The sequence below is a fragment of the Delphinus delphis genome, chromosome 1 (genome assembly GCF_949987515.2).
Source record: "Delphinus delphis chromosome 1, mDelDel1.2, whole genome shotgun sequence".
Classification (NCBI taxonomy): Eukaryota; Metazoa; Chordata; class Mammalia; order Artiodactyla; family Delphinidae; genus Delphinus; species Delphinus delphis.
The window spans coordinates 60140627-60152636 of NC_082683.1; the positions used below are offsets into that span (position 1 = coordinate 60140627).

The 12010-nt window shown below is 37.0% G+C and overlaps 2 protein-coding genes across 5 annotated transcripts in view; one reads left to right on the forward strand and one right to left on the reverse strand.

Annotated features, from left to right (window-relative positions):
* Positions 1-6793, reverse strand: part of LRRC40 (leucine rich repeat containing 40) — a 55945-nt gene extending 49152 nt beyond the window's left edge. Inside the window, exon 1 of one of the 3 annotated variants that reach the window (XM_060023765.1) lies at positions 6602-6793. In XM_060023765.1, the coding sequence (XP_059879748.1) occupies positions 6602-6752 (151 nt within the window). In that variant the 5' untranslated portion in view covers positions 6753-6793. Of the gene's footprint in view, positions 1-6588 lie in introns of all 3 variants that reach the window. The other 2 variants (XM_060023779.1, XM_060023772.1) reach the window with 2 other exon arrangements.
* An 87-nt stretch (positions 6794-6880) lies between these two features.
* SRSF11 (serine and arginine rich splicing factor 11) overlaps positions 6881-12010 on the forward strand; it is a 54495-nt gene continuing 49365 nt past the window's right edge. Inside the window, exon 1 of one of the 2 annotated variants that reach the window (XM_060023794.1) lies at positions 6881-6974. The gene's annotated coding sequence lies outside the window, so the exon portion shown is untranslated. The remainder of the gene's footprint in view (positions 6975-12010) is intronic. The other variant, XM_060023799.1, reaches the window with a different exon arrangement.

Genomic DNA, 12010 nt, shown 5'->3' on the forward strand with positions numbered 1-12010 from the left:
CACTGCAGAAATACAAAAGATCATGAGAGACTACTACAAGCAACTCTATGCCATAAAATGGACAACCTGGAAGAAATGGACAAATGCTTAGAAATGCACAACCTGCCAAAACTGAATCAGGAAGAAACAGAAAATATGAACAGACCATTCACAAGCACTGAAATTGAAACTGTGATTAAAAATCTTCCAACAAACAAAAGCCCAGGACCAGATGGTTTCACAGGCAAATTCTACCAAACATTTAGAAAGAGCTAACACCTACCCTTCTCAAACTCTTCCAAAACAGAGCAGAGGGAGGAACACGCCCAAACTCATTCTACGAGGCCACCATCACCCTGATACCAAAACCAGAGAAAGATGTCACAAAGAAAGAAAACTACAGGCAAGTATCACTGATGAACATAGATGCAAAAATCTTCAACAAAATACTAGCAAACAGAATCCAACAGCACAATAAAAGGATCATACACCATGATCAAGTGGGGTTTATTCCAGGAATGCAAGGATTCTTCAATATACACAAATCAATCAACGTGATACACCATATTAACAAATTGAAGGAGAAAAACCATATGATCATCTCAATAGATGCAGAGAAAGCTTTCGACAAAATTCAACACCCTTTTATGATAAAAACCCTGCAGAAAGTAGGCATAGAGGGAACTCTCCTCAACATAATAAAGGCCATATATGACAAACCCACAGCCAACATCGTCCTCAATGGTGAAAAACTGAAACCATTTCCACTAAGATCAGGAACAAGACAAGGTTGCCCACTCTCACCACTTTTATTCAACATAGTTTTGGAAATTTTAGCCACAGCAATCAGAGAAGGAAAGGAAATAAAAGGAATCCAAATCGGAAAAGTAGAAGTAAAGCTGTCACTGTTTGCAGATGACATGATACTATACATAGAGAATCCTAAAGATGCTACCAGAAAACTACTAGAGCTAATCAATGAATTTGGTAAAGTAGCAGGATACAAAAGTAATACACAGAAATCTCTGGCATTCCTATACACTAATGAGGAAAAATCTGAAAGTGAAATCAAGAAAACACTCCCATTTACCATTGCAACAAAAAGAATAAAATATCTAGGAATAAACCTACCTAAGGAAACAAAAGACCTGTATGCAGAAAATTATAAGACACTGATGAAGGAAATTAAAGATGATACGAACAGATGGAAAGATATACCATGTTCTTGGATTGGAAGAATCAACATTGTGAAAATGACTCTACTACACAAAGCAATCTACAGATTCAATGCACTCCCTTATCAAACTACCACTGGCATTTTTCACAGAATAGAACAAAAAATTTCACAATTTGTATGGAAACACAAAAGACCCCGAATAGCCAAAGCAATCTTGAGAACGAAAAACAGAGATGGAGGAATCAGGCTCCCTGACTTCAGACTATACTACAAAGCTACAGTAATCAAGACAGTATGGTACTGGCATAAAACCAGAATGATAGATCAATGGAACAGGACAGAAAGCCCAGAGATAAACCCACACACATATGGTCACCTTATCTTTGATTAAGGAGGCAGGAATGTACAGTGGAGAAAGGACAGCCTCTTCAATAAGTGGTGCTGGGAAAACTGGACAGATACATGTAAAAGAATGAGATTAGATCATTCCCTAACACCATACACAAAAATAAGATCAAAATGGATTAAAGACCTAAATGTAAGGCCAGAAACTATCAAACTCTTAGAGGAAAACATAGGCAGGACACTGTATGACATAAATCACAGCAAGATCCTTTTTGACCCACCTCCTAGAGAAATGGAAATAAAAACAAAAATAAACAAATGGGACCTAATGAAACTTCAAAGCTTTTGCACAGCAAAGGAAACCATAAACAAGACCAAAAGACAACCCTCAGAATGGGAGAAAATATTTGCAAATGAAGCAACTGACAAAGGATTAATCTCCAAAATTTATAAGCAGCACATGCAGCTCAATAACCAAAAAACAAACAACCCAATGCAAAAATGGGCAGAAGACCTAAACAGACATTTCTCCAAAGAAGATATACAGACTGCCAACAAACACATGAAAGAATGGTCAACATCATTAATCATTAGAGAAATGCAAATCAAAACTACAATGAGATATCATCTCACACCAGTCAGAATGGCCATCATCAAAAAATCTAGAAACAATAAATGCTGGAGAGGGTGTGGAGAAAAGGGAACACTCTTGCACTGCTGGTGGGAATGTGAATTGGTACAGCCACTATGGAGAACAGTATTGAGGTTCCTTAAAAAACTACAAATAGAACTACCATATGACCCAGCAATCCCACTACTGGGCATATACCCTGAGAAAACCATAATTCAAAAAGAGTCATGTACCAAAATGTTCATTGCAGCTCTATTTACAATAGCCCGGAGATGGAAACAACCTAAGTGTCCATCATTGGATGAATGGATAAAGAACATGTGGCACATATATACAATCGAATATTACTCAGCCATAAAAAGAAACGAAATTGAGCTATTTGTAATGAGGTGGATGGACCTACAGTTTGTCATACAGAGTGAAGTAAGTCAGAAAGAGAAAGACAAATACCGTATACTAACACATATATATGGAATCTAAGAAAAAAAAAAATGTCACGAAGAACCTAGGGGTAAGACAGGAATAAAGACACAGACCTAGTAGAGAATGGACTTGAGGATATGGGGAGGGGGAAGGGTAAGCTGTGACAAAGCGAGAGAGTGGCATGGACATATATACACTACCAAATGTAAGGTAGATATCTAGTGGGAAGCAGCCGCATAGCACAGGGAGATCAGCTTGGTGCTTTGTGACCACCTAGAGGGGTGGGATAGTGAGGGTGGGAGGGAGGGAGACGCAAGAGGGAAGGGATATCGGAACATATGTATATGTATAACTGATTCACTTTGTTATAAAGCAGAAACTAATACACCATTGTAAAGCAATTATACTCCAATAAAGATGTAAAAAAATGTAGGAAATAAAGCATTATAGAAATCATTCACTGTATATAGCTGTTAGGTAGTTAGTAAAAAATATATATTGTTCTTTCTGAAAATTGGAATGTTTTTGTTATTCGTTAGCTTTAAATTTTTTGTTAGCTTTAAATTTTTAAAAAATGTATTATGATTTCTTTCAAAATAAAAATCCACATTTGCTCTTAAAAAAAAAGAATCAACAGAATTTTAACTGCTTTTTGTTATATACAGCAAAATTAAAGGCTAGGTTCTATTTTTCCAATTTAGAAACAATGGACATGACTGCACTTTACAAATACATTTATATAATCATATAAATATAAAGGACGAAAGAAAGACCTGGAGTATACAATCCGCCCTCTGTATCCTTGGGTTCCGCATGTGCATATTCAACCAACAGCAGACCAAAAATATTCAAGGAAAAAAAAAATCCAGAAAGCTCCAAAAATCAAAAGAAAGGCACTCCTAGGTTTTTACCCAAATGAATTGAAAATTTATGTCCACGCAAAAACCTGAACACAAACAGCAGCTTCATTCATAATTGCCAAAAACTGGAAGCAACCAAAATGTCCTTAGAAAGGTGAATGGATAAATAAAATGGTACATCCGTACCATAGAATATCATTCAGTGTTAAATGAAATGAGCTATCAAGCCATGGAAAGACATGGAGGAACCCTAAATGCACATTACTTAGTGAAAAAGGGCAGTCTGAAAAAGCTACATACTGTATGATTCCAATTATATGACGTGTTGGAAAAGGCAAAACCATAGAAAGAGTAAAAAGATGAGGGGCTGGGACTTCCCTGGTGGCGCAGTGGTTAAGAATCCGCCTGCCAATGCAGGGGATACGGGTTCGAGCCCTGCCCAGGAAGAGCCCACATGCCGCGGAGCAACTAAGCCCATGCACCACAACTACTGAGCCTCAGCTATAGAGCCTGCGAGCCACAACTACTGAAGCCCACGCACCTAGAGCCTATGCTCCACAACAAGAGAAGCCACCGCGATCAGAAGCCCTCACATCACAACGAAGAGTATCCCCCGCTCTCCACAACTAGAGAAAGCCCGCGTACAGCATCGAAGACCCAACACACTCAAAAATAAATAAATAAATAAATTTATTAAAAAAAAAAAAAGATGAGTGGCTGCCAGGGCTTCTGGAGAAGCAGGGTAAGGAATAAACAGGTAGGGCTCAGGTGATTTTTAGGGCAGTGAAAATATTCTATATGATACTGGAATGGTAGATACATGACATCATGCATTTGTCAAAACTCATAGAACTGTATAAGACTAAGAGTGAACAGTATGTAAATAATGGACTTTAATAATGATATATCAATATTGGCTGACCAATTGTGACAAATGTACTACATAATGCAAGATGCTAATAATAGGGGAAACTATGAGCTGGGGAGAGAGGGTATACGAGAACTCTCTGTACTGTCTGTTCAACTTTCTGGAATCCTAAAACTGTTCTAAAAAAACCTTAAAGTATGGTTGTTCGGGTGAAAAACGATTTGCTATTGTCGTTGTTGTTAAAGTATAGGATTCCGAAAAGAGACAGGAGGCTTTATTGTAGACGCTTAGGGGCCAGATTTCAAAAGACTTTTTTTGTTTGTTGTACTAAGAACTTTATGCTGAATCTTGTGGGCTACTGGGAGTCATTAAATGTGAATGACATAGTAAGATCTTTGTTTTGGAAAGATAATTCTTGGTAATGGCACTGATTTAGAGGGTGAGATTTAAAACAAGAAATTCAGGAAACCATTTAGGAGGCTATTGCAATAATAATAGCAATGGCCAATTTTTACCATGTACTTTTTATGTACCAGGCCTTTTATGGGTATTATCTCATTTAAACCTTAGTAGGTCCTATTCCTACTATCACATTATAAATGAGAAAATAAAACACCGGGAGATTAAGCATCTCAAAGTTACATGAGCAAAGATATGGAAATAAGAAGCATGGCCCCATACTGGACTACAAATAGTTCAGAATTACCGCAGTTTGGATATCAAAGGCTGAAAGACAAGAGAAGAAGTTGAAGGCTACAACTAGATAAAGAAAAACCTTTTATATTATGATAACAAGAATTCCTTTTTTATATATAAGCTATAGATACCATGTGCCTCTCCCATTTACATCTTTTGTCTCCTATGAAATATTGTACCTTCAACATAATTTGCTGAGTACCTAGTATGTGCCAGATATTATGTTAGGCTCTGTTTATACAATAATGACCTAAACAGCCCTGATCCATGTCATCATGAAGCTAGGAGTCAAAATTCATTTGCTCCCTGAAACTTTAATAGACTAAACCATCTGGATCCAATCAATAAGTACATTCCAGCACACACTTAGTATTTGGGAGTACTCATTCATTTACTTATTCCTTCCACAAATGTTTAATAAGAATCTACTATGTACTAAGCACTATTTTGAGTGTTAGGGACACAACAATTAATAAAACAAAGCTTCTTGACCACATACAACTAATACTCTAGCAGAGGATAGAAGACAATAAACAAATATATAATATAAATTCTGATAGTAATAAATGCTATTAAAAAACAGAGAATACACGTTAGCAATGGTATTTAGATAGGGTAGTTAGGAAGGGCCTATCTGAGCAGAGTCCTACAGGAAGCAGAGTGAACCCTAGTCAGGTATCATGTAGAAAGTTCCAGGCTTTGGAAAAAGCAAGTGTATATGCACATCTGTAGTTTTAGAATACTAATGTCCCCATTGATTAAAAGCTTTTCTAGGTAGAGTAGAGATTTTGTCATATACCCTTTCATTCATTCAGCAAGTATTTGCTTTCATGGTCAACTCTATACATGGCACAATAAAAAAAGCAATCATTACAAGGAAATGGAAGCTTTTAATCCCAGGTAGCCTTAAACCTAAATATAAGTAGAGGAAAACAGGAGGAATGCCATAATCTCTCTCTCCCCACTTCCCACTCCCTCCCGTATACAACAGAAAATCAGAAGAGCATCTGGCTATTATTCGTTCATGGTGTCCAGATTTGTGCTTTTTATCTTTACCAGATTTTCAGGATGGCCCCAAATTCACTCAGTATGGCATCCATCTTGATCTTCAATTTAGGATAATGTTCATTATTCCTTGTATTTCCTCCTGTCCAGTTGCACACAGAAAATGGTCTTGATAGAGAACAGTGACATTCACTCTTAGTTCACAAAGGAGCAGATAAAATACAGAATTTTAGCGCTGATAACTGCCCTAAGTGATTAAATTAAGAGGAGGAACAGAGGGCCAAAGAAACAAAGCATGTGCCCATCACTTGATAGCTAATTTAGTCAAACATTATGTTGTTATTCCATAGAATGCAGGAATCCCAGAAAGCAACCCGTTTAAATTTTGACCGTATTCCCAGCACATTCCCTGCACCAGACACTCCTGGAGCGAAAGGAGGAACCGAAAGAGCTGACCGAACCAGTGGAAATGTTATGAGTGCCTGAATTCGAGCACCGGGATCCTGGCTAGGAGCCTGGGCAAAAGGCGGCCAAACCCAGGCCAGAGGAAAGGGAGGCTACGTGGGGCAAGTGCTTTCTGCGAGGTCGCACAATCGGGTCGTACCTCTGGATCTTACCTTCACTGAGGTTGCGGCCCGACAGGTTTAACTGCCCGCTCTTCCTCGCCGCCTTTAATAGCCCCTGGGGTACGGAGGCACCGCGGTCTCTCCTCTCAGCTCGGAACCCCGCTCGGGGATCCCGCCCAGCTACTCCCTTCAGCCGCGACATGTTCGAACCCGGGTGTTCAGAAGCAGAGCCCCACCAGTGACGCTTAAAGGTGGCGCCGCGGAGCCGCCCAGCCCCTGTCGGGAGCGCGCGCTCCGTGCGCTGGGCCTTCGCTCTCGGCGGCGCGGCTCGGCTGTCGTCACCGCCAGCGTCTGGGGCAGGAGGACCGAGGGGCCCTTCCCGTTGCCGGTGCCGGCCTTGTGTCTTGGAAATTACTTCGCTCAAGTAAGTGCGTTTAACGGGCTGAAGAGGGGGTTTGAATTTATTGTGGGCACTATTACTGAGACTCCAACCTACTCTTCTGTGCTCCCGCGGCGGCGAGGGTGTCAAGAAAGAATAACCTTCTCTGCTCCCCTCGCCTGGCCGGAACGTGGGCCTTGACTAAAACTTGAGACCTGGGCGCGGTCTGCAGCCTCTCTGGACCCCTGCCTGTTTGTCGCTTTTGGTGCTGGCGCCAGACCTCCATTCCGCGTAGGAAGTAAAACCAATTTCTGTTCTTTGGGTCTATACTCCGACTCCTAGCCTTAGTGCACCTCGATTGTTGTTGTATGGAATTCGTAGCCCAACATAGGAGGTAGTGTGAAATGGAAGGGTTGGCAACAGAGAAGGAAACACAAAAAAAGAAAAAAGAAAAAAAAAGCTTCATAATGAACGTTCTCTCTACCGGACGGTTTAGGGAAGCCAAGTGGAAGCGCAAGCTTGAGTGTAGCGAGAAAAGCTTAGATTTCGGAGCCCGAGAGCTACGAGTTCGAATCCCAGGTCCTTCTGTAGCTTACAAACTGTGTAACTTTAGACAGTTTACTTGACAGCTTTTAAAGCTCACTCCTTTTTCATTAATGTAGGGTTAATCATTTCCTATCTCATTCGGGTTTTTTGAAATAATTAAGCAAAGATGAAGTTTTAAATATTGAGAGCTTGGTGAGGAAACGGATTCCATCCAGTTCAGAATGGAAAATGAAAATTTTGTGCAGTAAGTCGTATATCTTGGACAGTTAGTTTCTGCCTGAAATATACAGCTTTAGTGAGTCATTCAATAAGTAATTAATAACTCATCCTCTTTAGTATTGTCCTGGGTGCTAGACTTTTGTTTTGCCTAAAGTAATTTTGTTTTAAAAAGCCTTCCCCTGGAGATATCCTTTTAACTCCCCATCAGCTCGGCTGGGGATCATTAGGATAATTAAAAGGTAATATGACGGCCAGCTAACAAATTCTGCAGCGCACACGGATTTGCCTGAGTCCACGTTCTTGCCAGCCGTAAAATTAGGTTTCTAAACCCTGACCCCCTCGATTATTTTTCTTCTTAATTCTATGGAGTCCTTTGCATTGAAAGTGAACAGCAGAAAACTACCAGTAATTACACTATCAAACAGAGTGGGTTTTAAAGCAAGGAACATAGCAGTTTTTGCAAGGTCGCTAATAAACACCCCCCGACCCAAGTTTGTCTTGACAATAATCATTATAGTTACCTTATTGGGCCCTAAGTATCAGGCTCAGTGCTGATAATACCTCTTTTACTATCTCTTATTTAGCACAAGGATCAATTTTACAGGTGAAGAAATTAAGGCTAAAAAGGATTAAGAAACTTGCCAAAAGTCATAAGTTTCTATAAGTGGTATGACCAGGCCTTTGAACCTAGATGGATCTCTCTCTCTAAAACCTTTCTTATTAATCATTATGATTTCCCTAGTGGCTTTTATTTCACCATTTTCAACATTTGTCTTCGAACCATTTTTAGGGAGACTTCAATTATGTTTTAGGAGGTAATTATTTACTAGAGAAAACCCTTTTTCTCTTTTGTAGGATGTAGCAGCCTACCTTTGGAGGATTATTTACTCAAGTGTAAAATTTTACAGTAGCCACCTCTCCCCCTACAATAGATTCTTCTTTAGTTCAATTTTTTTTTAATTATAAGGAAGATACAGTTTTTTGATTTATTGTGCTTCTACTTGAAGTTAAATATTTCATTATTGACATTTAATTATAGTATTATGTTGAAACATTGTTGCATTTTGTATAAGAGAAGCATGTCCTGATTAATGGCAGAGTAATTCTGAAAAATCCAAGTGACTGCACTCTTGTGGTAAACTTCAATAGATAACAAACTGACATGTATAAAAATTTTACAAGTATATATCTGTATTACACTGTGTATTGTACCTCTGTAGCAAGTGCAGATTGAACAAGTGAGGGTGAAAATTATTACCTCATGCAATCAGGAAAATCATGTTTCATCTCAAACTCATGCAAACTGAAAGCTTATCAACTTAATTGAGCTTCTTTATGAGAAAGTGTAATTATATATAGTTATATTCGTGGGAATTAACACTGTATATTCATTGTATTACTTTCGAAAGAATGCATTAAAACAAAAGATCCGAACCTTTTTCAACATGAGCAATGAAGCTAAAGTATTTGTTTCTTTTAAAAAAAAGATGGATTATTAAAATAATATGAAACGGATATCTCCTGTGTAGGGGCTGGACACTACTGCATAGCCGCCATTTGTAACAGAATTTGCCTAGCTACTGTTTATTATATTCATTTTATTAAAGTATGGAAGGTTTCACTCTTCTAGATTTGCTAAATGAAAACAGAAAGTGAAGAAACCAAAAATACATTGACCCTAAGAATTTTATCGGCCAAAGAATGCTGTTCTGTTTCATAACGGAAAGTATGACTTATCAAAGTAAGATAGAGCAGCTTATCACTACCATTAAAATTTAATAAGACATTTTAAAACATGGCTGTGTTATTATGAACATTGCTACATGTTAAATATTTTCAAAATTGAAAGCTACAATTGGTAAGATGAATTTATTGAGGCAAATTGAGAAATTGTGGCAAAGGAAAATGGTATTAATTTGTGCAAATTTTTGAGCACAATTTTTTTTAATGTCATCAGGAGCAAAGTGAATTTGATTGCAGACATCTCTAGGAAGTTTTCTTTTTCTGTAAAATAGGAGATTTAGATTTAGCCTATACTGAATCAGTATAATGTTCACCTTTCAGAACATTGCCTTATCTGTGAGAACTGCTGTTTTATGCTAACGTTATTTATTGAGAGAACATTCTACTTTTTAACACTGTCATTATTGACTGGAGCTGTTGGACCTAACATATATTGCTTATTAAGTATTCTTTGAGTTGAATTTTTTACATTCTTATATGCTTATTATTCAAAGTTTTCTTTCTGTGTTTGTCCTTACTCTGTAAATAAGTTGGTTTGAATTATCAAAATTGAGAGCAAAATTATATTGCACATGGACTCGTCGTGTTTTAAATATTCAACTTTAATGGTGCTTGTTACACATCTTTAGTTTCCTTTGAAAATTGCATTTTGCCCATTTGATTTCCATTTAGGCTTATAACTGCCAACTTAAAAGTAGTCAGTAGAAAACATGCTGTTTCCTTGAAGGTAGTACATATTTTGTCTATTTATTCATAGTTTCAAATGTGGCTTTGAATTGTATTTTGTTGTCATTGGAACTTTGTGTGGTAATTTTTTCTGGAGACGGTGCATTTTATTTTAGATTATTCATTTGTACATCCTTTGCATGTTCCCTGTGCTTCCCTTTCTTACTTTTGAATTAGGAAGCAGTGAGCTTGCTCTAGGAGGTTTAATATTTGATATAAATGTTGTCTTCTGTTTCTCTCTACTTTCAGTGTAAAAGGATTACAGTCCACTAGCTTTAGGAAAATATTTTTACTTTCCTCTTACAAAAAGGCTTTTACATTGCTAATGTTTTTCACATGAAGTGGAAGAAGTAGTTTTTTTTAAAGTTTTTTTATCTTAATTACTTTTAGTTTTTTTGTTTGTTTATAGTCTGTTAAAAAAAGCTAAAACACAGGTGGTGGTTATAAAGCAGTCGCTTATGTCACTAAATAAAAAGCACTTATGGTATTATTTCTTTTTCTAAAATCAGCTGAAAATATTTCCCATTATCCCTAGTGATTCTTACTTCTAACATTTAATAGCTGTTTTCTTGATCGTTTTTCCAAGATTAATGTGTTATGTGATTTCAAGTCTTAATTTTAACATCAATTGTATAGGTTTTATGAATTTGTTTAAAGTAGTAAAGTTATACAGAGATAAAATTAGGGCACCAAATCTGAGAATGTACTTCATAATACTATCCTTTCTTTGTGTTAACAGATACAAAACCAGTACCAAATAAATCTGTTTAAAGAAAAATCATTTTAATCAAAATCCACTATTTTAAAATTTGACTTTATATCACCCCTGCCAACATTTTTATTCAAACGGATTTGGCTTGCAACTCCATTTGCTCAATACTTCAAAAAGAGACATTAAATAATTATACATGGTAAAAGTTCTGTATAAGCAAACGTCCCCAACAGTTTTAATGAGACAAGATATGGCCCCTGAGACTTTATTCTTAGTACCAACTGAAGTTGATACGGGGGAAATAGTAATAATTTGATAGTTTGTTGACATTCACAATTGATAGATTTTTATTTAAAAATTTGTTAAATTTGGAGGTGGAGTATTTATACTCGCAATTAAGAAAAATATTAGCTTAACTTTCAAAATACCTTCAAGAGTGTCCACTACTTTTTTTCTACATCATTTTTTTTTCCCATCCTTTAAAATATCACAGTTACATATACTTAGGTGATTTGGGTACTATTATTGGGGGGGTTGAAATACTAGTGAACATTTAAATACTTGGTCTCCACAGTGCAAATCTGTGAACCAAGAGCTTTTGCTCTTCATCTTTGTAGAGATACATGTTTTGCACTCATCACTAAATTTATCTGCCGTTAATAAAGCTTTGATATTTTTCCATTATAGAGCTCCTGACTTTTTTGCTTCTCTTTTGATTCCTCGTTTCCTAAAAAGTTACCTTTCCACTATCTCTTCCTTCCTTCAAAATAATTATTTGATCAGTGTCTCCACGTGCTTTAGACTTCACCATGAGCTAATTGTGGCTTGAAACTAACTGCAGTTCATAGTTAAAAGTGGCTGAAATGGAAATTGAAGGAAAAAAGCATTGTGGCCTTTCGCTTTAGCGTGTATCAAAAATTCAGATTGTTTTGTGTATTTACTAATATTTTGCTTTTTTTTTTAATCGGTGCTTTGGTTATTTGATAGTCTGTTGCTCCAACCCATGTCACAGTACTTTTTTTTTTTCACAGTACTTTTAAGATTGATCAAGCATATGTGGAGTTGTTTGTCTTTTGAAAATTAGAATAGCAATCTTGCTCTAAAAATATGGAAAAGTAATTGAAGCCTTCCTAGC